The 26,336-nt window shown below is 51.5% G+C and overlaps 1 protein-coding gene across 1 annotated transcript in view; it reads right to left on the bottom strand.

Annotated features, from left to right (window-relative positions):
* p2rx5 (purinergic receptor P2X, ligand-gated ion channel, 5) overlaps nt 1–23,827 on the bottom strand; it is a 132,112-nt gene extending 108,285 nt beyond the window's left edge. Inside the window, exons 1-3 of the mRNA XM_078547835.1 lie at nt 23,660–23,827; nt 16,661–16,811; nt 15,807–15,878 (exon numbers count right to left, since the gene is read on the bottom strand). Of these exons, the coding sequence (XP_078403961.1) occupies nt 15,807–15,878; nt 16,661–16,811; nt 23,660–23,790 (354 nt within the window). The 5' untranslated portion in view covers nt 23,791–23,827. The remainder of the gene's footprint in view (nt 1–15,806; nt 15,879–16,660; nt 16,812–23,659) is intronic.
* Between the last annotated feature and the right edge of the window lie 2,509 nt (nt 23,828–26,336).

Here is a 26,336-nt window from a genome sequence, read left to right as displayed (position 1 = left end):
ATGCTTCAGTTCTGCCGAAGGGCCATGAAGGCTCGAAACGTTGACTGATTTCTTCTCCGCCGATGCTGCCAGACCTGCTGAGTTTTTCCAGGTAATTCTGTTTTTGTTAAGGCTTATTAAAAGCCTTGTTAAGGGCAATTAAAGGAGGTTGACTGGGATTTTTCAGATGGCCACTTGTTTCCTAGACTCAGACGTTTACAGCACAGAAGGGGGCCATTCAGCCCATTGTGTCCATGCTGATCAACAAAGATCTGACTACACTAATCCCATTTTCCAGCACTTGGCCCATAGCCCTGGGAGGCTATGGCAACGCAAGTGAATATTTAAATACTTCTTAAATGTTACAAGAGTTTTTAACTCAACCACCCTTTCAGGCAGTGAGTTCCAGACTCCCACCACCCTCTGGATGAAAAAATTTCTCCTCAACTCCCCTCTTAGCCTTCTACCTCTTACCTTAAATCTATGCCCCCTGGCTATTGACCCCTCCACTAATGGAAAAAGTGCCTTCCTATCCACCCTATCCATGCCCCTCATAATCTTATACACCTCTACCAGGTCCCCTCTCAACCTTCCTGACAGGGGCAGTTTAACTCCCTGGAGTCCCAGAGGTATGCTGGAGAGCCAATGTTCCATGCAGGCAGGACTACAGGTCCTCCCTCCCTGCCAGCGTCCTGGTGCAGTCAAAGGTCATTCTATAGAGGGATTCCCCCCTCGACCCTCACAGCCGTGGCCTCGTTGGTTTTTCTATTTTTTAGTTAAATTTTTTTAAAAGTTGATGAGAGGGCATCTTCATGTTGAAGTGCTCTCTCAGCTACTCACCATGCAGGCTGCAGCTCCTCTCAAACTAGATGGCCTGTGACTGGCCCTCCTGCTTGGAGAGCCTGTCTTTCACCCTTAATTGGACAGTAAACTTCTCTCCATGCCAATGGAGAGATCACCCGGACAAAATTCTAGATCAGCAATTGCTTTCCCATGTGGGGCAGGTTTGGGATTCGGAAACAGTCTCAATTTCTGTTTCGTACGAAGATATGAACATACGAACTAGGAGCAAGAGTAGGCCACTCAGCCCTTCAAACCTGCTCCGCCATTCGATAAGATCATGCTGCTCTGATTGTAACTTTCCACCTCCCCCCAGTAACCTTTCACCCCTTTGTTAATCAAGAATCTATAAAGCTCTGCCTTCAAAATATTTCCCGCACTGAAAGCAAAAATTCAGCCCCGTACCTTGAAAATTTCAATCAAATCATCCTTAACCTTCTAAATTCCACGGAATGCAACCCCAGGTTGTGTAGCTCTCCTTATAATTTAACCCTTGGAGTGTAGGTAACATTCTAGTAAACTTGCACTCTCTCCAAGGCCAATAAATCTTTCCTAAGGTGCAGTGTCCAGGACTGTGCCCAGTGCTCCAGGTGTGGTCTGATCTGGGTTTTGTATAGCTGTAGCATGACTTCTAACTGCATTGTATTCTAGTCCCCTAGATATAAAGACTAGCATCTAGAATTCTTAATGTAGGGGCCTTGGAAAAGGTTCAAAAGAGAGCTGGCAGATTAGTCTGCCATTCACACCTCTTCTGGACACATCTTTTGCTTCTTTTCTTGTCCCATTACCACTCTCCATGGCTCTGCCCCACCAACTTTTTGTCATTTAATGTCTCCCAGCTTCCAGCCTATTGCAGATCTTCTGGGTTTTTTTTCACCACCCCCCATTTAATCTATGTAAAAGCTATTGCATTTCTAACTTTTATGAGAGTTCCTTAACTCTGTTTCTCTCTGCACAGATGCTGCTGGACTTGCTGAGAATTTCCAGCATTTTCTGTTTTTATTTCAGATTTTTAGCATCTGCAGTATTTTGCTATTGTGCTACCAGATTAATACCTAGTTTTAAAGCCCTGAGATAACACCATTGGCTAGGGAGCTGGGTGTTTTACTCTTGAACAATGTATGCTTTGAGAAGACTAGTTGAAGTATTTAACATGATGAAAGGACCAGACTGTCCCTATGGCATGGATTCATAAGCTGAATTTTAAGCTCCGAACATTGGACACTGGTTTTAAGTGTTTTAAGTACTTTTTGCAGATGTTGTGCAATCACTATATGTTATTTATGGAAAAAGCAAATAAGAAGAAAGTTAATGATGCAGTGGTTCATCTATTGTAGATATGAAAGAAAGTGGATGGGAAAGGTAGAGAATGCACGAGGAGGAAGTGATGTGAACCCATGTGGGACTGAACAGGCCATAAAATGTACGTATGATGGGTTAACACGTGAAATTCCTTTTTTGCTATTTCAGTGGAAGAGCTGATCTATTTAAATGAATGACCAGTGAGCTGGACATTGGTCAAATTGTATTGAACTTATAAATAGCCTAAACTATTTTTGGAAGAAATTGGATTGCACCAAGAGATGCATTTCAGCTTTGTGGGAGTATGCAGACCTGCTGTTAACAGCAATGAGGACTAAAGTTCATTTTAACTAGATATGGAGAAGGCAGTGTAAAATTTAATAGTTTTTGAAAAGTGGAAAAGGGGAGGCTGTAAATAGTCGAAAGCAAACAGTAAATTCAAACAAACTGAATAGATACAAGGCTCATAGACATATGGCTCTCAAACAGGGGCTGTGATGCCTGTCCAGCCTGAGTGCAATCAAAGATAAAGAAATATAGCATCAGATAAAATGTACAGCACAGAAACAAACCTTCTGGCTCAACCAACTGTGCTGTTGTTCATACTCCACACGAGTCTCCTCCCATTCTATCCACCTCATCTCAGTCTTTCAGCTTATCTTTCTATTCGCTTTTCTCTTATAAACTCTTTTAGTTTTCTTTTGAAAGCATCTAAGCAATTTGCTCTCTCTGCAAAGACATTTCTTCTTATTTCCCTATTGGATTTATTAGTAACCTTATGATGTTCATTACTCCTATGTTTTGAATTATCCTACAAGTGGAACCATTCTCTCCATGTCATTCATTCATAATTTTAAGGACCTCTAACAGGTCTCCTTTAAGCCGTAATGACTGTAATCTCAATTTTGGTGCGATGCTTGGATATCTTTTTTTGAACATTCTCCAATGCTTCTATGTCCTTTTTATGTTATGGAGAACTTTGCATAGTTGTCTAAGTGTGGCCTGACCAGAGTCTTATACAAGTTTAACATAATTTTACTACTTTACAATCTATATCCCATACTCTATAGGAAGCCCTTGTAGGATCAGATTACAGGTTTTCCTAAAAACAAAGTCACTGAACCTCAGTTTCAGTCTCTCAGGATCAGAGAGAGAGACAGAGAGAGCAGAGCGATCAAGGCAACATGTTCCAAAGGGTTCATCAAGCAAGAATGCAGGTGGAAGCTTGTGCTCAGATTGAAGGTTCATTTAGCTTTGGCTAAAGAGAGGGATCTCCAGAGTAACCCTCACTGTGAAAGCCAGTTTGGGGATTAGAAATCATCCGGTTGGAAAAGGAAAAGAGAGGAAGCAAGCCGACAAGAGCTAAGAATCACTTTGGATTGGTCCTGGGAGAATAGAGTCTACTTAACGGACAGAGTAAAGTATAACAATGGCGGGAGATTTTCAGTCATTTTAATGTTAAATGGGGGATCTTTTCTGTACTTTACAGTATAAGTTGTCTACTGAAATAGTGTTTAGTCAATGGATGGAATCGTCCCAGATTTGCACTAAGTGTTGTAGCAGGCGGGTAAAACAAAGTTTTACCCACCAGCCTCAATGACAGCTTTTCATGCCGTATCGTCCCAAACCCGCCACATTAATTATGCATTCCTGGGAAACACGGCATTTCTATGGCGGGCGGGTGCTCATTCGGCCACCACGCTATCACCTCGCCACTTCATCACGCTGGGCGCCATATTTAAAGTGCAGCCACGCGCACACCTCTCAGTGCTTCCAGTCCACAACTGCTGCACAGAAGACATGGCCCCAAAAGGCAAGAAGACTGCAGCCCCCAGGTTCAATGACGCGTCCCTCAAGCTTGGATGCACTGGAGGCCCGCCGTGATGTCATCTACCCCCACTCTGGCTGCAGGAAGGGCAGCAATATCACCAATCCAGCTTGGGAGGCGGTAGTGGCGGTGGTCAATGCCAACGCCCTGCAAAAGAGGGCAGCCACCCAGTACCAAAGAGGATGCATAATCTCCTCCATTCGGCTAGGGTAAGTCACTCTTCTCATCACTCTCAACTCACACACTCACAAACCCATCACACACCCACAGGGCCCTCACTCACTGTCAGTGCAAGGGACATCACTCTCTCTCACACTCACCGTCATTGTCCTCATCCCGTCCATGGGACCACTCACCACCCACACAGGCCAGGCATACTTATTATCTGGCCTGGCAGGCATCCTGCTTACACTCTCTCCATCCCTAGGACAAGCTGGCACACAGCAAGAGGGAGAGGTTGCAGACTGGTGGAGGAATGTCTGAAATCAAGGTCCTAACAAACTTTGAAAACAGAGCCATCCAGCTGGCTGGTGAGGATCTGGATCGGTCCTGTGCTGATGGTGAGGCCGGCGGTGCTCAACGAAGTGAGGATCCTGCAGTGCAACATCCATCAGACAACCTGTGAGTGATGTGTCCTGTTTCACAGGCCATTGCCATGCATTAATTAACTCCCCTTGCTTTTGCAGGCGCATCTGGGAAGCTGCCAAGAGAGTCCACGACCCAGGGCCTCCAATCAAGCCCCAAGGGAAGCCCAGAAGAGAAATCCACTGAAACCCTCCCTGAAGTCCCATCACAGCGCTCACCCACACCCTCCACCAGCGCAGAGAGACACACCTCGGTGGGACCTAGCTTTAGAGTATCTTCGGGATCACAATCTGATGAGCACATCACACTTTCTGATCCACAGCAGGCAGAGGCAGGGACTTCCCAGGTCCTCAGCACTCGGAGGACTGTTGAAGGCCAGAATGTTGCTGAGCCTGCGTCAGATGATGAGCCTCTGGACTCGGTCATGTCACAGGTGCTGGAGCTGCAAAGGCAAGCTCGGGAACATCAGGAAGGGATGTCCGCTGCACTCCTCAGATTGCAAGGCACGATGGAGGAGTCTGTCCACATTCACTCTGAGGTGATAGTGCCGGCCTTGTAATGCACTGAGGTCAACACTGGTAGAATGGTGGCCACCATGGAGACCTTGGTCCAGGACGTCACTCCTGCACTGCTGCGTGGGCTCACCTCCATCACTGATGCCATAGTTGGCCTCCAACAGTGTGTACACGAGAGAGGTGCTGGGCAGCTCGATCTCACTCCAGCTACCCCTGCTCCTCAAGGAGTCAGCCTGGGGCCCCTGGGCACCCATAGGGAGGAGGATCCGTAGGTGCATACCCGGTGCCCATCCATCCAGGTGACTCCGAGAGTGTCCGGCCAATCTGAATCCCCTCTTCCTGTGACCTCGGCAGCTCCAGCTCCATAGGCCAAAGAGGGTGCCACTGCCACACAGCAGGACCCCGAAAGCAGGCCAGGGCCCTCCAGGTCTCGGCCCTCCAGAGGACACCCACCAAAGTCATCACAGACAGGGTGTCACAGTCAGCAGGCTGCCTTCACTACCACTGTGGATATCGGGGGAAGCACCAAGACGTAGCGGAAAGGTTAGGAAAGTTAAGAAGGTGTAACTCTTTTGAGTCAACCAAATAAACTAAATTAACAAAATCAGGGACAAAGTAAAAAGCAGCCCCTTAAAAGGAAACTGCAAAAACGAAGACAAAATTTAACTCTTTCAGAGTCAAACAATTAAACTAAATTAACAAAATGAGGGACAAAATAAACACAGCCCCTAAATTAGGGAACTGCAAAACCAAAGTCAAAATTTAAAGGAAACTTACAAACATCAAATCAAAATGTGATTAAAGGGGTCAATAAAGCAACCCAGTCCCCGTAGTGCCCACCGGGCATGGAAGGCCTTGACAGTGCCGGCAGACACCGCGCGCTCCCTCTCCAGGGACACCCGGCCGCGAACGTAGCCGCGGACGAGGGGCAGACAGTCGGGTCAGATGACCCCCTCAATCACCCGCTACCTGGACCTGTTAATGGCCAACTTGGCCAGGCCCAGGAGCAGGTTCACGAGGAGGTCCACCCCCCTCCTGGCCTCTCCCACACCGGGTTCCCGTACATCAGGAGCGTGGGGCTGAAGTGCAAACAAAACATCAATAAAAGGTTTTTCAAATAACTGAAAAGGGCGTGCAGCCTTCAACACCCTATATAAAAGTGGTCCACGGACTCCAAAACACCGCAAAAGGGGCAGGTATCTTGGGAGTCTGTGAACTGACACATCCTGTGGTTGTATGGAACTGCTGCGTGCAACACCCTCCACCCCAGGTCCCCGATGGAAAACGGGAGGACACCTCTGTAGAGGGACCCCCAACGGGGACCTCCGCCGCTGGACGGCAACAAGGCACGCCAGGGTGTGTCCGGGCAGCGGGCGAGGGCAAGGAAGTGAAGGGTGTGCAGCAGCAGCCCGTACAGGAAACTCCTCCGCGCCGTGCTAAAGGACACGGACGGCATTTCCGCGAGGTGACTCAGGTTGCAGGGCACAGGCTCCCGAGGGAGGATTCGGGGCTTGGGACCGATGTGGAATTCCGTTCGAACAGGGGTACGCTCAGACGGAAGACCACCACGCACCTGCGCCACCTCGAGACCCAGTATAACGTTGGGGCCGAGCACGGCCATCCTGAGGTCTTGAATGGCACTGGCTGTGAGCCGGACGCCCACGGACGCATGATGCGCCAACTCCTGCGGAAGCATCCAGCCCACTCCTCCACCACCCAGCACGTCCCCAATCCTGGTCACCCCGGCAGCCACAGCCCTGCTCTCCGCCAGCCACTGAAACAGACGGAGGGGCGGATTCCTGAGCAGTGGGTCTCTGACGATAGCCACTACTCCTGATGGAGGAGAGCTGCGGCGTGAGGCAACCATGTTCCAGACTTTGATCCGATCCTGGTAAAAGGCAGGTAATGCCTGCAAGGAGCCACGAAGGCCCCCCTGCTCTACAAACAGGAGCTGCGCGTCATAATTCAGGCCGTGCACTTGGTGGAAGAAATATGTCACCAGGGCACACCATCTCAGAGGGGGCTTAACGTAAAGATATCGCTGCAGGGCCTGGAGGCGGAAAGTCACCACTTGGGTGCGTAGGCACACCAGCGCCTGACCATCCTCCCTAAGCGGGAGACTCAGAACCTCAACAGTGACCCAGTGCAGCCTTTTGTCCCAGAAGAAATCGACAAGCATTCTCTGGAATTTTGTGACAAAGTCCGGGGGAGGAGTCAAAGTGACCAGCCGGTACCACAACATGGCGGCAATCAGCTGGTCAGCTGGTTTATGACCAGAACTCGACCCCGGTAAGACAGCACTCGGAGCAGTCCTGTCCAGTGCCGCAGGCGAGTGGTGACTTTGGCCTCCAGCTCCTGCCAGTTCGCCGGCCAGGATTCCTCAGCAGGGCAGAGGTGGACCCCCAGGGAGAGGAGGCTGGTCCTGCTCCAGGTGAAAGGCCTGAGCTCTTCGGGTAGGGGATCCATCTGCCACTGACCGACCAGGAGTCCAAAACATTTACCCCAGTTGATCCTGACAGAAGACGTGGCAGTGTAGACCTCCTGGCACTCGCGCATCCTCCGCAGGTCAGCCGGGTCGCTAAACACAAGGAGCACGTCATCGGCGTAAGCGGAGAGGACCATCCCGATGCCCGGCCCGCGCAGAACCAATCCCAACAACCTCCTCTGCAACAGGCGCAGGAAAGGCTCCACGCAAATAGAATACAATTGGCCAGACAGGGGGCAGCCCTGACGCACTCCTCTCCCAAAGCGATGGGGCACCGTCAGGGACCCGTTAACCTTCACTAGACACTCTGCGGCGGTGTACAGAAGTCAGATCCAGGCGACAAAATGCGTCCCGAATCCGAACGCTCGCAGAGTCCCGAGTAAATATTCGTGATCCACCCTGTCGAACGCCTTCTCCTGGTCAAAGGGCAGGAAGGCGCTCGACAGACCAGCCCTCTGGGAATAATGGATGATGTCCCGGACCAGATGGATATTATCGAAGATGGTCCAGCCTGGGATCGTGTAGGACTGGTCAGAGTGGATCATGTGGTCCAGCACGGTGCCAAGGCAAGAAGACATTGCCCTGGCGAAGATTTTGTAATCCGTGCTGAGGAGGGAGTCCGGGCGCCAGTTTTTAAGGTGGCAAAGATCCCCCTTTTTAGGCAGCAGGGCAATCACGGCCCTGCGCCACGAGAGGGGCATCTCCCCAGTAGTGATACTCTCCCCAGGACCCCCGCGTAGTCATTCCCCAGGACGTCCCAGAACGCCCTGAAGAACCCCACAGTCAGTCCGTCCAGCTCCGGGGACTTGCCCCTGGAGAGGCTGTAGAGGGCGCCGGTCAGCTCCCCCAGACTTATAGGGGAGTCAAGCTTTCCGGCACCTTCCGGGCCGACCTGCGGCAGGTCCTCCCACAAAACTCTGTGAGCATCCTCGCTGGACGGATCCGGAGAGAACAGGGCAGTGTAACAGTCTCAGGCAATGGCCCTGATGCCCTCCGGATCTGAGACAAGGGATCCGTCGTCGGCCAGCAGCGTAAGGAGCTGCTGACGGACCCTGTGCCTTTTTTCCAGTGAGTAGAAGAGGGAGCCGTGGTCCACGTACTTGAGGAACCAGATCCGCGACCTCACGAACGCGACACGGGACCCAACAAGTTGCAGGTCTTCTCTTTGTACACCAGCCACAGGGTCGGGTCCGTGTTGGGCTGACGGTGACCTGCCTCCACATCGAGCACCTCCTTCTCCAACTCCTCGACCCTGGATTCCCGCCTCTTTGTTGACCCCCTCGCGTACTCCTGACAGAAGATGCAGACGTGAGTCTTGCCCACGTCCCACCATAGCCTCAAGGAGGGGAAGCCTCCCCGCTTCCTTCTCCAGCCGGCCCAGAAACAACGGAACGAGTCCAGGAACCGCTTGTCCTCCAGCAACAGGTTGTTAAAGTGCCAGTACGCGGACCCTATCCGAGTGCAGAACGGAACGAGCTCCACTCACACCAGATGGTGGTCCGTGTATGGCACCTGCCACACAGAAGCTGACTGAACACTGGACACGAATACCTTGGAAACGTAAAGGCAGTCATAGACGCTCCGACTCCAGGTGACACAAAAGTGAAAACGCTGGAGTCAAGATGGACCCAGTCGTCCACCAAATCGAAGGACCCGACCAGGTCCCTCAACTTACTCACACCGAGCGAGCGGTGCTGGGCACGTGATGGTCCCGGGCCTCGAGGGTACAGTTGAAATCCCCCCCCTGAGGATGATGCACTCGCCTGTGTCGATGGAGCCCAAAGGAGTGAACACTTCCTCAAAAAAGCTCGCTTGCTGCTGCGCACCCAGGGGAGCGTACACATTCACAAAGTGAAGTGCCGCGCCCCCTAGGCGCACAGTGAGGTGCAGCAACCAGCCTGGCACCGGCTCCTTGACCCCACCAAGATCTCAGGCTGAAAATATGGGGCCAACAAGATAGCCACCCCACCAGAATTGGAGGCCAGGTGACTCATGTAGAACCCCCCTCACCACTCCAGTAGCCACATAGCTTTGTCTCTCAGAACAGTATAGGTTTCCCACAGGAAGAACACCACATACTTCCTGTCTCTGAGGACTGAGAAGTTCTGGAACCTGCGCTATGCGTCCCTGCTGCCGTGGATGTTAAGGCTGGCTATGGTAGTCTTCATTGTCAGAGGTATGTGCTACCATCACCTAGTGCCTAGTGTGAGAAGGAGAGGGCTGTTTTAATCTTTCCTCTCCTTCAGGAGCCCAGCAAGAAATGTGTGGACCCTCCTCTTAGCGTTCCGGTCCAGTCCAGGGGCGTTGAGGACCTCGCGGGCCGACCAGAACACAAGAGGAAACGAATGCCACCGGTCCAGGGACACTGGACCCTATCTCAATGACCGCGATTACTTGCTAAAAAATCCTGGAACTCCCGTAAAGGGATGAGGGGAGAATCGGTGGGGGGCACCAGGGGAAACACCATCTCGCCCGACTACAACTCTAAGTCATCCCCAGTGTTCACCACCAAAACTCCATCCTCCTCCAGGTCGTCACCTCCAGCTTCCAACCCCTCCCCCATATTGAGTACGGGGGCTGGTGTGAAGCTGCCAGTCAGCTCCACCTCCACCTCGATCCCACCCTCAGGATCAAGGCCAAAGGAATCCTCTCTGGTCTCCTCTTGGGATATGGGCTAAAGGGTGGCGGCAATTCGGAGCCCTACTCCCCCCCGGCACCGACTTGCCCGGCAAGTCTGGAAAAAGCTCCGGACCCAGGACAGTGACGCCCGGCACTGAAGGTTGGGAGGGAGCAGGGAGGCCTTCCTCACTAACACAGCCCGATCACCCAGTCATTAGGGCCATGAAGGGAGTGCTGCAGTCCCCTGGCGGGCCAGATGGCATCTCGGGGGTACAAGATGAGTCGGGGTAGGGCACCACTGCAAGGCCGGTACCCTCACCGACCCCCGAGGGGCCCTGCTCAGGGGACTGCAGCAACGGGTCGGGGGTTTGGGCTTCCCCCAGAGGGCAGAGTGAGGACTTACGAGACAGAGAAGCCACCACTTCACCGGGGGAGGGGACACATCCGACCTCGCGAGTTGCGAGGTCCTCCCCCTCCAAGAGGTGGCCTCCCTTCCGGGGTCGGTTGTGGGGTGGGCTGGGGAGACCTCTATCTGTGAGGCACTCGCTGCCTTGTCCAGCCCCTCCGGAAGCTCCGCCCTCTGGCGTTTGGCCAGGTCCACCCTCTTTAACAGGACCACCAGCTCGGGGTTGCGCGCCCAGTGCTGCCGGACCTGGGAGCCCGGGCGGGATGATGCCGGGCCCAGCACGTGGCGCTGAGGCACACACGGGCCCAGGAGCACGTGTGGACACGTCGCTGGGGCCAGACGATGTTTTTACCCCGCGAGCTGGTGCTTTCAGGGGTCTGGGGATCAGGGTGGGTTTGGGGGGTCTGGGGGCCTCCAGGTGGTGAGTCTTTCTCCGCGCCTTCTTACGGGTGCGGGGTCTCTCCCCCCGCCTCGCCAGCAGCCGAGATGGCGATGGCTGCTGGCGGAACCTCCTGTTGCGGGGAGGGAGTTGGCGTGGTGGCGGGGGGAGGAGCGACGGCACCAGCCGCGGGGTCGCCTGGATAGCGCTGGTGGCCTTGGAGACAGGGCAGTACTTACGGACGTGCCCCACCTCCTTACAGGCATGGCACCACACGCCATCCACAGTCCAGAAGACCCTGTAGGGGGCCCCCTCAAACTCCACAGTAAAACCCCCCTCAGTGCACTCCTCCCAGGCCAGGCGGACAAAAACCTGCCACCGGAAAGAGTACACATGGTGGAGGGCCACATCCTCGAGGTCAAGCGGGATCGGCGTAACCCCTAACCTGACCTCCCCCAGTTGATGGAGGTGGGGGAGGAGGAGCTCACTGGGGACAAAGAGCAGGACGTTGGAAAGTATGATCCTCTGGGCAGTGGCCTCCAAGGGGTCGACCACGAGAAACGCCCTGCCTACAGTGAGCCCCTTTTCCAGGGACAGGTGCACCGCCTGCTCTGACCTCAAGAAAATTACGGCTTTGCCGTACATTTTCGAGGCAGCAGCTATGGCTGAGGGACCGACGACCCCAGCCATCGCCTTGACGCACGCCTCGATCGTCATTTCGGGGTGGGTGTAGCTCTTCACCTCCAGGGTGACGGGGCCGTGGGAGCAGCTGCACTTGCATGAGTTTTGTTAGGGGCCCCGCCCCCTGTGACAGCACCGCCTCCACACTCGCCCAGGAAGACCCGGCTACAGGCGACCCTGTCCCAGCCATAGGGGCTGATCCACACCCACCCCAAGCTCTATATTCAACAATATCCCACCCCGGGCAGAGGGGGAAAGGATGTTGTAACCTCCCCCTCTGGGATGCCAAAAAATGGAGAGGAGGGAGAGGGGTAAAGGTCAGGGAGACACAGGAGGGAAAGAGTATTTGGGTGTCACTTGGTGGAGTGGAGCTTGGGTGGGGGCCTTGGGGTTCTTCCCGTAGGGGGAGGGCAATGTCTTCACCAGACAGCTGGTACTGCCTGGCAAATAGGAGTCAGCCCTGAACCTCTTCCCCAAGCAGCACCAGCTACCTGGATTCAGACATGGTCGAAGCGAGGTGCTGGAGGTGGGGGAGCAGGTGGCAAGATCTTAAACAATACACACACCCATTCTCCCCCCAGTCTCTGCAGTGGTCTTCTCTCCTCCCCCTACAAAACACACAGCTGTCTTCAGCCCCCATCGAACAAAAGTCCAGACACCCACATCGGATGTTAAACCAAACAGTCCTTGCATCCTGTCCTCCCAGTCCTGCAGCAGCTGCAGCATCTCCTCTCTGTCACTCCCTCTCCCTCTCTCTCTCCTTCAGGCCTCAGGCCCTGTAGGCTCCAGATCCCCAGCAACACAGAGGATGGAAGAAGGCTTGAGGGAAGGCAACAACACAATAATAGGAACAGCCACAGGAAAACAGCAGCAGGAACAGCAACTGGAAACCCCACAGCAGCAGCAACTGCCACAGCCAACACCAAGCGCAACCATAGCAACAGCACACAGCTCAGGCAGTAACAGGCTGCAGCTGAGACCAAGCAGGAAGCACAGACTCGGCACGGGTGTTAATCACTTGTACATAATGTTCACTATTGTCAATAAACTCCCAAGAATATCTCCCTGCCTATGGCTCCTTGTCCTGTTGAGTAGTGTTTGAGTCATTCAGATGTGAAAACTGTCTGCACAAGAGAAAGGCAGGTGTCCAGTCCAGGGCCTCTTCCCTGTGCTCTGTGCAGCCTTCAGACCACAGTAATGGTCCGGCCTCACACTCCCTGGACACATTACTGATGCCTGCACCCCAATGGTGCTTGTCATTGCTATAGTGATGTAGTAGGCAGGCGCTACATAGTTCTGTCATTCTCTCTGCACCTTTAAGGTGGGGCTGGCCCCCATCTCTTCAGCATCTGTGACCACTGATGCTGTGCTCCTGAAGGGCTCAGGTGCTGAAGGCAGACAAAGGATCAGATGCTTCTAAAGTTTCATGGCTGCTTCTCAATGATATGACCCTGATCACAGAGCGCAAGCGAGCTGCCCTCAGCCAGACAGGAGTCAGACATTCTCAGAAGCTATGTGAAGATCTATGGAGTATCCTCACTGCATGTCATCATCATCCTCCTGAAATCAAGCGACTATTAAGGCCTCCACTGCATCTCCATGACAGGAGCCTTATAACAGATGGTATGTGCGCTGCCACAAGCCAGACTGGAGTCAAACGTTCACAGATGCAATGTGAGGATCTATGGTGTCTCTTCACTGCATGCCATCACCAGCCTCTACAAATCTAGCAGCTACGAGGGCCTCCCGAGCGTGCCTGCCTCATCTGGCCAGTGCGATGGCCTCATCATCAACATCCAAGCCTTCGAGGATCTCCTCAACTCATCACCATCAACGTCTTTCTCATCAGAGGAGACGTGCAGCTCCTCCATCTCCTCCTCAGGCAGCTCCTCTCCCAGTTGCAGCACCAGGTTGTAAACAGCGCAGCAGACGAAGACGATGCATGTCACCCACTGCAGACTATGTTATAGGGTTCCACCAGACTGGTCCAGGCACCAGAACCTCATCTTCAGCATCTCGATGGTCTGCTCCACCAAGTTGCGGGTTACAACATGAGCTTCATTATACCATCGCTCTGCTGCAGTCTGAGGCCGCCGCACGGGTGTCATCAGCCACAGCCTCTTTGGGTAGGCCTTGCCCCTGAGAAGCCAAACCTGTAGACTCTGTGGACCCTGGAAGATGTCAGGGATCTTTGACCAACTGAGAATGTAGGAGTCGTGGACAGACCTGCAGAATGTGTTTGTGGTGGTCGCACACCAGCTGCACATTCAGGAATGGAAGCCCTTGCGATTGACATAGTTGACCATTTGTTGCCATGGAGATCTGAACGCCACACGAGTGCAGTTGATGGCACCCTGCACCTGTGGGAAACCTGAGATCCGGGTAAATCCCAGCGCTCTTGCATCCTGGCTCTCTTGGTCCCGGGCGAAATGCACAAAGTTGTGTGCCCTCGCAAAGATGGCATCCGTGACCTCATGGATGTATTTGTGGGTGGAGGTGTGAAATCCCACAGAGGTCACCTGTGGAGCCCTGAAAGGAGCCACTGGTGTAAAAATTGAGACCCGCGGTCACTTTCACAGCCATTGTCAATGAATGACCCTCCCATGTCCCCCTGGCACCAAATCCTGCAGCAGGTGGCAGATGTGACTGACCAGTTCCCTAGATATGCGCAGTCTTCAACAACACTGGTTCTTAGTTATCTGCAGGAGCGATAGGCGGCGTCTATAGACCCTGGGTCTAGCTAGGCACCAAACAGCAACGGCTTGCTGTGGCTCTTCAGCAGTGTGTGTGGGAGCCCCAGCTGCCCCTTCTTCCTGACGGTGCTGCTCCTCTCTCTGCACAGCCAGCACCTCAGTTGCTCTCTTCTCCATCGTATTTGCTCTCTGTACGCTATGAGGCATACAGCTAGTTCACCTCGCTCCATGCTCCTGATGTACTAATCCTGCAGGATGAAAGAGAGAGATGCGTGGGTTAGCTAGGGTGTACTAAGAACCTCTCTTGGTTAAGTCTGAAGGCCTCTTAACGCATCCCAGAGAGTGCTGGGCACCACTTGGATGCCAGAGTTTAGTGCGCTGCATGGCTGCCTGAAACCCCACCCACCTCCGCCCCACTCCACCTGACTGATTGGCGGCAGCTTTGCCCACTGGACTGCACCCTGTGCTCTCAGCTCAGGCACAGACATTCTCCTAAACCGCACTGCAAGGCTGTTAGCTTGAACCATTTGGAAGACTGGTCCAAACCGGGATGCTGATATTGCAAGGGACTGTGAACACCTCCACCAGTGACTGCTCCATGGCCAGCTTTCGCAAGGAGATTGTTCAATGTGAGCAGTAGCCTAAGCGTTCCGCAGTCTACTAAAACGTACATTACTTTGCAGTCTGTGCCCAAGGGGTGAAAAACGCTAGAGCACTTGGTTGCACTTTGATGCCGCTGCGTTGCTTGAGTGGGCAGATAAGCTAGAAGCCCGACTCCAATCATATCAATGGCTGCTCTTGAACTATCTCAGTTGCAGAAGAATGGTCACTTTATATAAGGTGTCCCTAATGCGTGGCCGCTTCCATCTCCCTGACCCTGCACATGCGTGTGTACTACCATCCACCACAGGGCAGCCCTTACCCCCCCCACCCCCTCCCCAATGCGCCTCTTCCTTGAAGTCCAACAGGTGACCCTCGTGAGCGCTGTGCAACGTTACTGTGCACTCACCTCCGAGTTCCCTCAAAGTGCAGCATGCCATGTGCATGCCATGTATGTGCTGTTGTGAAACACATCAGCATGGTGGGCGGACGATCCAGTGATGGGGATGAGTCCGGCGGGCTAGCCTTATAATCATATGCAGATGTATTACAATGACGTCCCGGCATCCAATGGAGGGAAACCAGGCCCGCCATCGACGGGCTGAGTGGACGATCGCAAACTGGTTTCACGGCGTTGTGAAACTGACTTTTGACCTTCTCGCCATATTGTCCACTCACGCCACCAAGCACACTCGATGCCAGTGGGCAGGGACAATTCCGCCCAATGTTTCTTTTCATGTCATGTGTTACAGCAAAAGTCTTAATACCTGTTGTGTCATCAGTTCAGCCATTTGGCGGAAATTTTAATTTCTTTTTTTAAAAGTAGGAAGTGGTGATTATGAGATAGGACTGAAGGTTACAATGTTTACATCATTAAATAGCTCTAGTTCTTACCTCAGCACAAACTCCTTCTGTCTGATCTGGAGTCATCAACATATTTGTCATAACAAAGAAAACATTATCACCCTGTAAAAAAAGGAAAACATGGAGATTGTGTGAGAGTGTGAATCGACATTAATTCCCCTACTCCTGCGCCATCTTTGAGTTATTTATGCCAAAAAGGTCCCATTCACAGGACGTGAAGACATTAGGGAGGGTTGAGAAAAGATTCACAAGAATGGTTCCAAGGATGAGGAGCTTCAGTTATGTGGATAGATTGGAGAAGCTGGGGCTATTTTCCTTGGAGAAGCGAAGATTAAGAGCAGATTTGATAGTGGTGTTCAAAATCATGAGAAATCTGGACAGAGTAGATAGGGAGAAACTGTTTTTGTTGGCAGAAGAATTGAGAACCAGAGGACACCAGCTTAAGATGATTGGCAAAAGAAGCTGCAATAACAAGAGGAACAACTTTTTTGCACAGTGAATGGTTAGGATCTGGAATGCACTGCCTGAGAGTGTGGTGGAGGCAGATATAATGGGCTTTCAAAAGAAAATTGAATAATTATCTGAAGAGAAAAGATTTGCAGGGCTAGGGGGAAAAGGCAGGGGAGTGGGACCAGGTGAGTTGCTCTTGCTAAGAGCTGGCAATGACAGGGTGGGCCAAATGGCCTCTTTCTGTGCTGTAACTGTTCTATGGTTCTATGATAAATTTCCAAGATTTCCTTTTTTCAGATATATATATCAATATTTGTAGCTGACAAAGTTAGGTTCTATTTTTAAATCTCTGTGTTAATCTAAACTTATTTCGCTTTTGGGAGGAAATCAAAAGACATTATTAACTGAATAAAACAGAAATTTTGAAATCTAACCTGAGGGGGTATGACGTAATCAACAACATCCCAGAGACGAGGCCCAATGTCAGAGGTGTTAGTCTGAATGACGCCCTTTAGTTTAGTTATCACTGAACTTTCCATCGAAGTGTCTGTTTCCTGGTAACCTTTCTTTGCAAGGAACACCCACCTGTCAGCCAATCAAAAATGAATTACAACATTTCAAATACAATAAATGAACCCTTATCCAACAATCACCTATCGTGTCAGTTACACCTACCCATGGCAAACATCACTGAGAACAATCAGAGTCCTTTAGATTTGATAAAATAAAATATCTTCCCATCAATTTGTAAAATCAATTTTCACAAATAAGTGTTTTGTTGGTTTGAAGTAAAATGAATATTTTAGTAATTGTTTCCAGGGCCAGAAATTTTCCTGCGTCGGGTGAATTCGGCAGGAGCGGTCACGGAGCCGACCGCTGTCCGTGATCAGCTCCGTGCCACCATTTTACGCGGGCGGGCCAATTAAGGCCCGCCCAGTGTAAGATGTGAGCGGTAGCGGCGCTACCTGTGCAGGTGGGGGGGAGGAGGGAGAGCCGTATGCACATGAAAGAACGCTTCAATCTCCCCAAGGCACGCAGCTGCCTCAGGGAAATTGAAGCACATTTGAAAAACATAACTAAATGTAATGAAAATGTATTGAAACATGTCTCCTCATGTGATTGTGTCACATGAGATGGGACATGTTTTTATTTTTCTGAAAAACTTTTTATTTCATTCGTAAAAGCTTTAGGAAGCCTCATCCCGCTCGTGGATGAGGTTTACTAAAAAATGTAAAGGCCGCTTGGCCTTTTAGCCTGCCCGCCAACTGTAAGGTTGGACGGGCAGCGTAAACTTGAAATTAATTACCTAGTTAATGGCCTTAATAGGCCTTTCGATTATCGGCGGACGCGCAGCCGATTCCGGTGCGCGCCCGCCGAACGAAACATCGCGAGACAGCGCAATGACATTGGAACGCTCGCCCGACATTATTGCGCATCATTTTACGCACAGGTGTGTCGTGCCTGCCCCCACACACTGACTGTAAAATCCTGGCCCAGGTTTCTGTAATTTGCATCATCCCCCTTCATTATTTTAGCTTCAAGATTTCTGACCGTGAAACTCTTGAGAATGTGCAGCAAAGGCCTTTTTTTTATTCATTCATGGGATGTGGTCATCGCTGGCTAGGCCAGCATTTACTGCCCATCCCTAATTGACCTTGAGAAGGTGGTGGTGAGCTGCCTTCTTGAACCGCTGCAGTCCATGTGGTGTAGGGAGTTCCAGGATTTTGACCCAGCGACAGTGAAGGAACAGCGATACATTTCTAAGTCGGGACGGTGAGTGGCTTGGAGGGGAACTTCCAGGTGGTGGTGTTCCCATGTATCTGCTGTCCTTCTAGATTGTAGCGGTCATGGGTTTGGAAGGTGCTGTCTAAGGGGCCTTGCTGAGTTCCTGCAGTGCATCTTGTGGATGGTACACACTGCTGCTACTGTGCGTTGGTGGTGGAGGGAGTGAATGTTTGTGTTTGAAGTGCCAACCAAGCAGACTGCTTTGTCCTGGATGGTATCAAGCTTCTTGAATGTTGTTGGAGCCGCACTCATCCAGGCAAGTGGAGAGTATTCCATCACACTCCTGACTTGTGCCTTGTAGATGGTGGACAGGCTTTGGGGAGTCAGGAGGTGAGTTACTCACTGCAGGATTCCTAGCCTCTGAGCTGCTCTTGTAGCCACAGGAAGCAGATCCTAGCAAGGCCACCATAACAGAGGAGGAAACTCTGTCACTAGAAAGGTTCAAAATTGGTAAGGAGGAAGTGTTGGGTAAACTGTCAGTACTTAAAGTTGACAAGGCACCGGGACCAGATGAGATGCATTCAAGGATATTGAAGGAAGTAAGAGAGGAAATTGCAGGGGCACGGGCCATAATCTTTCAGTCTTCCCTAGACTCAGGGGAGATGCCAGAGGACTGGAGAATTGCAAACATTACACCCTTGTTCCAAAAAAAGGTTGTAAGGATAAACCCAGCAATTACAGACCAGTCAGTTTAACTTCAGTGGTGAGTAGGATCCTAGAAGCAATTATTCAGGGTAGAATTAGTAGTCACATGGATAAATGCAGGTTGATTAGGAAGAGCCAGCATGGATTTCTAAAGGGGAAGTCATGTTTAGCTAATTTGCTGGAGTTTTTTGAAGAGGTAACAGAGAGGGTAGATGAGGGTATTGCTTTTGACGTGGTGTACATGGACTGTCCAAAGGCATTTGACACAACAGACTTGTGAGGAAAGTTATAGCTTATGGGATAAAAGAGACCATAGCAATGTGGATACAGAATTGGCTGGGTAATAGGAACCAGAAGGTAATGGCGAAGGATATTTTTCAGGCTGGAGGATGGTTTGTAGTGGAGTTCCCCAGGGATTGGTATTGGGGCCCTTGCTTTTCCTGATATACATTAATGATCTAGATCTTGGTGTGCGGGGGACAATTTCAAAGTTTGCGGATGATATGAAACTTGAAATCACAGAATCACACAGAATCACAGAATCACAGTGCAGAAGAGGCCCTTCGGCCCATCGAGTCTGCACCAACATATGAGAAACACCTGACCTACCTACCTAATCCCATTTACCAGCACTTGGCCCATAGCCTTGAATGTTATGACTTGCCAAGCGCTCATCCAGGTACTTTTTAAAGGATGTGAGGCAATCTGCCTCCACCACCATCCCTAGCAGTGCATTCCAGACCGTCACCACCCTCTGGCTAAAAAGGTTTTTCCTCACATTCCCCCTAAACCTCCTGCCCCTCACCTTGAATTTATGTCCCCTTGTGACTGACCCTTCAACTAAGGGGAACAGCTGCTCTCTATCCACCCTCATGCCCCTCATAATCTTGTACACCTCGATCAGGTCGCCCCTCAGTCTTCTCTGCTCCAACAAAAACAACTCAAGTCTATCCAACCTCTCTTCATAACTTAAATGTTTCATCCCAGACAACATCCTGGTGAATCTCCTCTGCACCCCCTCCAGTGCAATCACATCCTTCCTATAATGTAGCGACCAGAACTGCACACAGTACTCCAGCTGTGGCCTCACCAAGGTTCTATACAACTCCAGCATGACCTCCCTACTTTTGTAATCTATGCCTCGATTGATAAAGGCAAGTGTCCCACAAGCCTTTTTTACCACCCCACTAACATGCCCCTCTGCCTTCAGAGATCTGTGGACACAAACGCCAAGGTCCCTTTGTTCCTCAGAACTTCCTAGTGCCTTGCCGTTCATTGAATACTTCCTTGTCAAATTACTCCTCACTGAAAGCATCGTAAACTGTGAGGAGGACAGTATAGAACTTCAAAAGGAAATAGACAAGTTGGTGGAATGGGCAGATAGGTGGCAGATGAAATGTGAGGTGATGCAGAGAAGTGTCAGGTGATTCATTTTGGTAGGAAGAACATGGAGAGCAATACAAAAAAAGGGTACAATTCCTAAGGGGGTGCAAGAGCAGAGGGGCCTGGGTGTATATGTGCATAGATCATTGAAGGTGGCAGGACAGGTGGAGAGAGCAGTTAATAAAGCCTATAGTATCCTGGGCTTTATTAATAGGGGCATAGAGTACAAGAGCAGGGAGGTTATGCTGAGCTTATATAAGACGCTGGTTAGACCTCAGCTGGAGTATTGTGTACAGTTCTGGGTGCCACATTACAAAATGGATGTGAACGCATTGGTGAGAGTGCAGAAGAGGTTTACGAGAATGGTTCCAGGGATAAGAAACTTCAGTTATGAATAGATTGAAGAGGTTGGGACAGTTCTCCTTGGAGAGGAGAAGGCTAAGAGGAGATTTGATAGAGGTGTTCAAAATCATAAGGGGGCTGGATAGAGCAGATAGGGAGAAACTGTTTCCACTTGTAAAAGGATCGAGAACGAGATTTAAAGTGATTTGCAAAAGTAGCAAATTTGATGTGAGAAAAAACTTTTTCACACAGTGAGTGGTTCGATTCTGGAATGTACTGCCTGGAAGTGTGGTGGGGGCAGGTTCAATTGAGGCATTCAAGAGGGCATTAGATGATTATTTGAACAGAAACAATGTGCAAGGATACAGGGAAAGGGCAGGAGAATGGCACTAGGTCATAATGCTCATTCAGAGAGCAGGTGCATACATGATGAGCCGAATGGCTTCCTTCTGTGCCGTAACATTCTGTGATTTATGTGGCTAGTCCAGTTCAGTTTCTGGTCAATGGTATTCCCCAAGATGTTGATACTCTTTTGAGTTATCAACAGTCACAGATTGCAACTCTTTTGAGTACAATCACAGTTCTTGGTTTCCGGGAGTGGGACATGAACCCGCAACCCTCTGATTCAAAGGTGAGGGTGCTATGAACTGAGCCACAGCTGACACCTCCCCCAGGATGTTGATAGTGGGGGATTCAGTGATGGTAATGCCATTGAATGTCAAGAGGCAATTAATGTGATTAGTGTCTGTGATTAATGACTCTAATTGACATTTTGTTTCCACACAGGTTGATTCTATAATTCCAAATGGCATTTCCACATCACCAGTTGCTGAGTTTAACCCTAAACTGAAAGGGATATTACCTTTCAGAGCTAGCACTTGACGAACACAAAATCCTGCAATGTGTAATTTGTGTGCAGAGCTCAACAAGCCTTGAAACACAAATCACTGTCAAATTTATTAAACAGAACATCCAGAACAATCAATCATTGCTAGAAAATGCTGGATCACTCAGCAAGCCAGACAGCATCTGTGGGGAGAGGAGCAGCTAACAGGCTGCATCTTCCTGAATGGATCACAATTCTGTTGGGAACACAGAAGTGGAAGTGGTGGGATGTTGACAGTGATTTCACAGAGGCAGCTAACTAAGCAGCCATCTCCAGGAGATCTGGCCAATTAAGGATGGTAAGAGGAGCAGGAAAGTGGGGCACTCAGTCAGAGAGCCGACAGCAATGTCAGACCGGAAGCCCCACCAGGAAAGGTGAATGCTCCTAATGCAGGTAGCTGAGCCCCCTCAGTTGCCTGCAAATGAGTCAGCATGTAAAGGGGCCCAATGCAGGCATGGCCATCAGGGTGGAAGGGGAATTCCTCCACACGATTAGCGACAGACGCAGTTGCAGCCTTTAATCCCAGGGCCCCTTCACAGGTGCAAGGAGTCTCTGGATCTGATGACCCCCAGGACTGCTGTCAGGATGCCGCCTTGAATGAGCTGGCGACCTCTGGATAGTGAGTAAATACCAGCGCCCTTGCAAAACGGCCCCTAGGCAAAGTGAATGAAGTTGTTGACAACAGTGCTATCAAGTGGCATCTACTCAGCAGGGATATGTTCATAGTTGCCCAGCTTGGATTCATCCTGAGCCACTCAGCCACAAACCTCAATACTGCTTTGATCCAAACATGGTCAAAAGAGCTGAACTCAAGAGGAGAGGTGACATCAAGGTAGCATTTGACCAACTGTGGCATCAGGGAGTCCTAGCAAAATTGAAGTCAATTGAAATCAGGGGAAAGCTCTCCACTGGTTGGAGTCATACCTAATGCAAAGGGAAATGGCCATTCACCTCAGTTCCAAGACATCACTGCAGGAATTTCTCAAGAGCTCAGCGCCATCCAAGATGAAGCAGCCCACTTGATTGGTACCCCATCCACCATCTTACATATCCACTCCCTCCACCACCAATGCACAATGGTAACAGTGTGTACCATCTATAAGATGTATTGCAGCAACTCGCCAAGGCTCCTTCCACAGCACCTCCCAAACCCATGATATCTACTACCCAGACGAACAAGGGCAGCAATAAATGGGAACACCGCCACTTGCAAGATTCTTTTCATTCTGACTTGATATCAACATTTCTCCTCTGTCACTAGATCTAAATCCTGAACTCCTTCCCTAGCAACACCCTGGGAGTACCAAAATCCCACAGACTGCAGTGATTCAAGAAGACAGCTTATCACCACAAGGGCAATTAGAGATAGGCAATTAGAGATAGGCCTTGCCAGTGATGCCCACATCCCATCTAGAAGGGAAAAAGAGCTCACAGATCCTACTGACCATTGTGAAGTGAAAACGTCAGAAATTCTGGTATGGAAAGTGAAGATATAGTGCAAATATGACAGAGTTGGAGAAAGTTGCATGAAATCTGTATCGGAAGCAGAGTGGAAAAAGCATAACCATAGTAACTGTGGGATTACTGAGCTTGTCATAAATGTGGAAAGCCCATGGCTAGAATGAGAAATGCAAGAAGTGTATATGTGAGCGATGGGTGGAAGCAAAGCTAATGGAATTGTCTAGATCAGAACCGAGCAGGAAGCAGCGCCAATGTAGTCACTGGGTAATGTAGGAAGGCAATGGCAGGACATAGAGCCCCACATGGCAAATTGAGTGTTGAATTTCTAAATGAGAAGATTAACAGCTGTGAATATTGTTGACTCCTAACCCCCATCTGTTTTGATAGGTCTGGTTAGAAGACTCAAATTTAACAAATAAATGATTCTGGGTTTAATAACTGCGCAACTCAAATTCTTTCGGTCAGTCGCGTCTCTAAAAACAGCTTCGCCGCCTGATGCGGCTATTTTTATCCCGGTGATCAGATCTGAACCACTCACAGCCAGCAACTAAACACAGGGGGTCCCAACACGCACCCTGCCCCTCAGCACAGCCAGAGTCCACCCAGCAAGTCGCCCAGGATCGCCCCTTACCCCAGCAGGTAGCCCAGAATCACCCCTTACCCCAGCAGGTAGCCCAGAATCACCCCTTACCCCAGCAGGTAGCCCAGGATCGCCCCTTACCCCAGCAGGTAGCCCAGGATCGCCCCTTACCCCAGCAGGTAGCCCAGGATCGCCCCTTACCCCAGCAGGTAGCCCAGGATCACCCCTTACCCTAGCAGGTAGCCCAGAATCACCCCTTACCCCAGCAGGTAGCCCAGGATCGCCCCTTACCCCAGCAGGTAGCCCAGGATCGCCCCTTACCCCAGCAGATAGCCCAGGATCGCCCCTTACCCCAGCAGGTAGCCCAGGATCACAAGTTGCCCAACCCGATACAAGATTCCCACGTTCTTGTTCTTGGCGATGACGAATTTCTGGGTTTTGTAGTAGACCAGCGACTGGCAGCAGGAACCGCAGAAATCCATCCCGAAACCAGCAACAGCAGACCCAGTCCGACCACAAAGGGACCAGAGAGGACGGCGCACACAGTGTGTGAGCAGCCTTCAGCCTGTCGCACCTCCCAGCACTGACCCTCCCACAACTGTCCCTCCCTTCACTGTCCCTCCCAACTCCGACCTTCCCTCTGCTGTCCCTCCCAGCACTGTCCCTCCCAAAATTGACCATCCCGCTCAGTCCCTCCCACCACTGACCATCCCTCCACTGACCCTCCCACAACTGATCCTCTCAACACTGACCCTCCCATCACTGACCCTCCGACCACTGGCCCAAACAACACTGACCCTCCCAACATTGACCCTCCCACAACTGATCCTCTCAACACTGACCCTCCCACCACTGACCCTCCCACAACTGATCCTCTCATCACTGACCCTCCCACAACTGACCCTCCCACCACTGACCCTTCCATCCCTGACCATCCCACCACTGACCCTCCCATCACTGACCCTCCCACCACTGACCCTCCACCCACTGACTCTCCCATTCCTCATCCTCACCACACTGAGACTTTCACCAATGACCCTCCCATCCCTGACCCTCCCAATACTGACCCTCCCATCCCTGACCCTCACCACACTAACACTTTCACTACTGACCCTCTGACCACTGACCCTCCTACAACTAACCCTTCCATCTCTGACAATCCCACCACTGACACTCTGACCATTGGCCCTCCCTAAACTAACCCTCCCATCTCTGACACTCACACCACTGAACTCCCACAGCTGACCCTCCCACCATTGGCTCTCCTATTCCTGACCTTCCCATCACTGACCCACCCATCACTGACCCTCCCTCCACTGTCCTTCTGCACCACAGACCCACCCACCACTGACCCACCCAAAGCTAGCCATCCACCACTGACCCTCCCACCACTGACCCACCTACCACTGATCCACCCACCCCTGACCCTCCCAACACTGACCCTCCCATCCCTGACCCTCCCACCATTGATCCTCTGACCACTGGCCCTCCCTAAACTAACCCATCTCTGACGTTCCCACCACTGAACATCCACAACTGACCCTCCCACCATTGCCTCTCCTATTCCTGACCTTCCCATCCCTGTCCCTCCTGACATTGACCCACCCAACACTGACCCTCCCAACTCTATCCCTCCTACACCTGACCCTGCCACAACTGACCCTCCCAACACTAACCCTCCCACCACTGAATCTCCCACCACTGAGTCTCCCTCCACTGTCCCTCCCAGCAGTGACACTCCCATCCCTGACCCTCCTACCACTGACCCTCCCACCACTGTCCTTCCAACCATTGACCCTGCCATCACTGACCCTCCCACCACTGACCCTCCCATCCCTGACCCTCTCACCACTGACCCTCCCATCCCTGACCCTCTCACAACTGACCCTCCCATCCCTGACCCTCTCACCACTGACCCTCCCATCCCTGACCCTCTCACAACTGACCCTCCCAACACTGACCCTCCCATCCCTGACTCTGCAACCAATTACCCTCCCACCAGTGACCCTCCCATCCCTGACCCTCCAGCCACTGACCCTCCCACCACTAAGCCACCCACAACTAAACCTCCCACCACTGATCCTCCCATCCATGACCCTCAAACACTGACCCTCCCATCATTGACCCAGCTACAACTGACCCTCCCACCCCTGATGCTCCCATCCCTTACCCTCCAAACACTGTCCCTCTCACTGCTGACCCTCCAACCACAGACTCTCCCACAACTGGTCCTCCCACAACTGTTCCTCCCACCACTGGTTCTCCAACCACTGACCCTCCCACCACTGACCCTCTCAACACTGTCCCTCCCACCACTGTCTCTTCCCCAACTGACCCTCCCACAACTAGCCATCACATCCTTGACCCTCCCACCACTGACCCTCCCACCACTAACCCTTCCATCCCTGACCATCCCACCACTGTCTCTTCCACAACTGACCCTCACATCCCTGGCCCTCCTAACCCTGACCCTCCAGCCACTGACCCTCCCAACTCTGACCCTCCCACCACTGACCCTCCCACAACTGGTCCTCCTGCAACTGACCCTCCCACCACTGACCCTCCCATCCTTGACCTTCCAACCACTGACCCTCCCATACTGACCCTCCCACAACTGTCCCTCCCACAACTAGCCCTCCCATCCCTGACCCTCCCACCACTGAAGATCCCACCACTGACCCTCCCACCAATGGTGCAACCGCCACTAACCCTCCCATCCCTGATCCTCTCATTACTGACCCTCAAATCTCTGATCATCCCACTACTGACCCTCCAACCACAGACCCTCCCACCACTGACCCTCCCACAACTGGCCCTCCCACCACTGACCCTCCCACCACTGACCCTCCCACCACTGACCCTCCCATCAATGATCCTCCAACCACTGACTCTCCCATCAATGATCCTTCAACCACTGACCCTCCCACCACTGACACTCCCATTCCTTACCCTCCCAACACTGACCCTCCCATCCCTGACCCTCCCACCACTGACCCTCTGACCAGTGACCCTCCCTCCACTATCCTCC

The sequence above is a fragment of the Cetorhinus maximus genome, chromosome 9 (genome assembly GCF_964194155.1).
Source record: "Cetorhinus maximus chromosome 9, sCetMax3.hap1.1, whole genome shotgun sequence".
In the NCBI taxonomy this organism is placed as follows: Eukaryota; Metazoa; Chordata; class Chondrichthyes; order Lamniformes; family Cetorhinidae; genus Cetorhinus; species Cetorhinus maximus.
The sequence above is the reverse complement of the archived record's forward strand: the minus strand, read 5'-3'. Positions and strand labels throughout refer to the sequence as shown.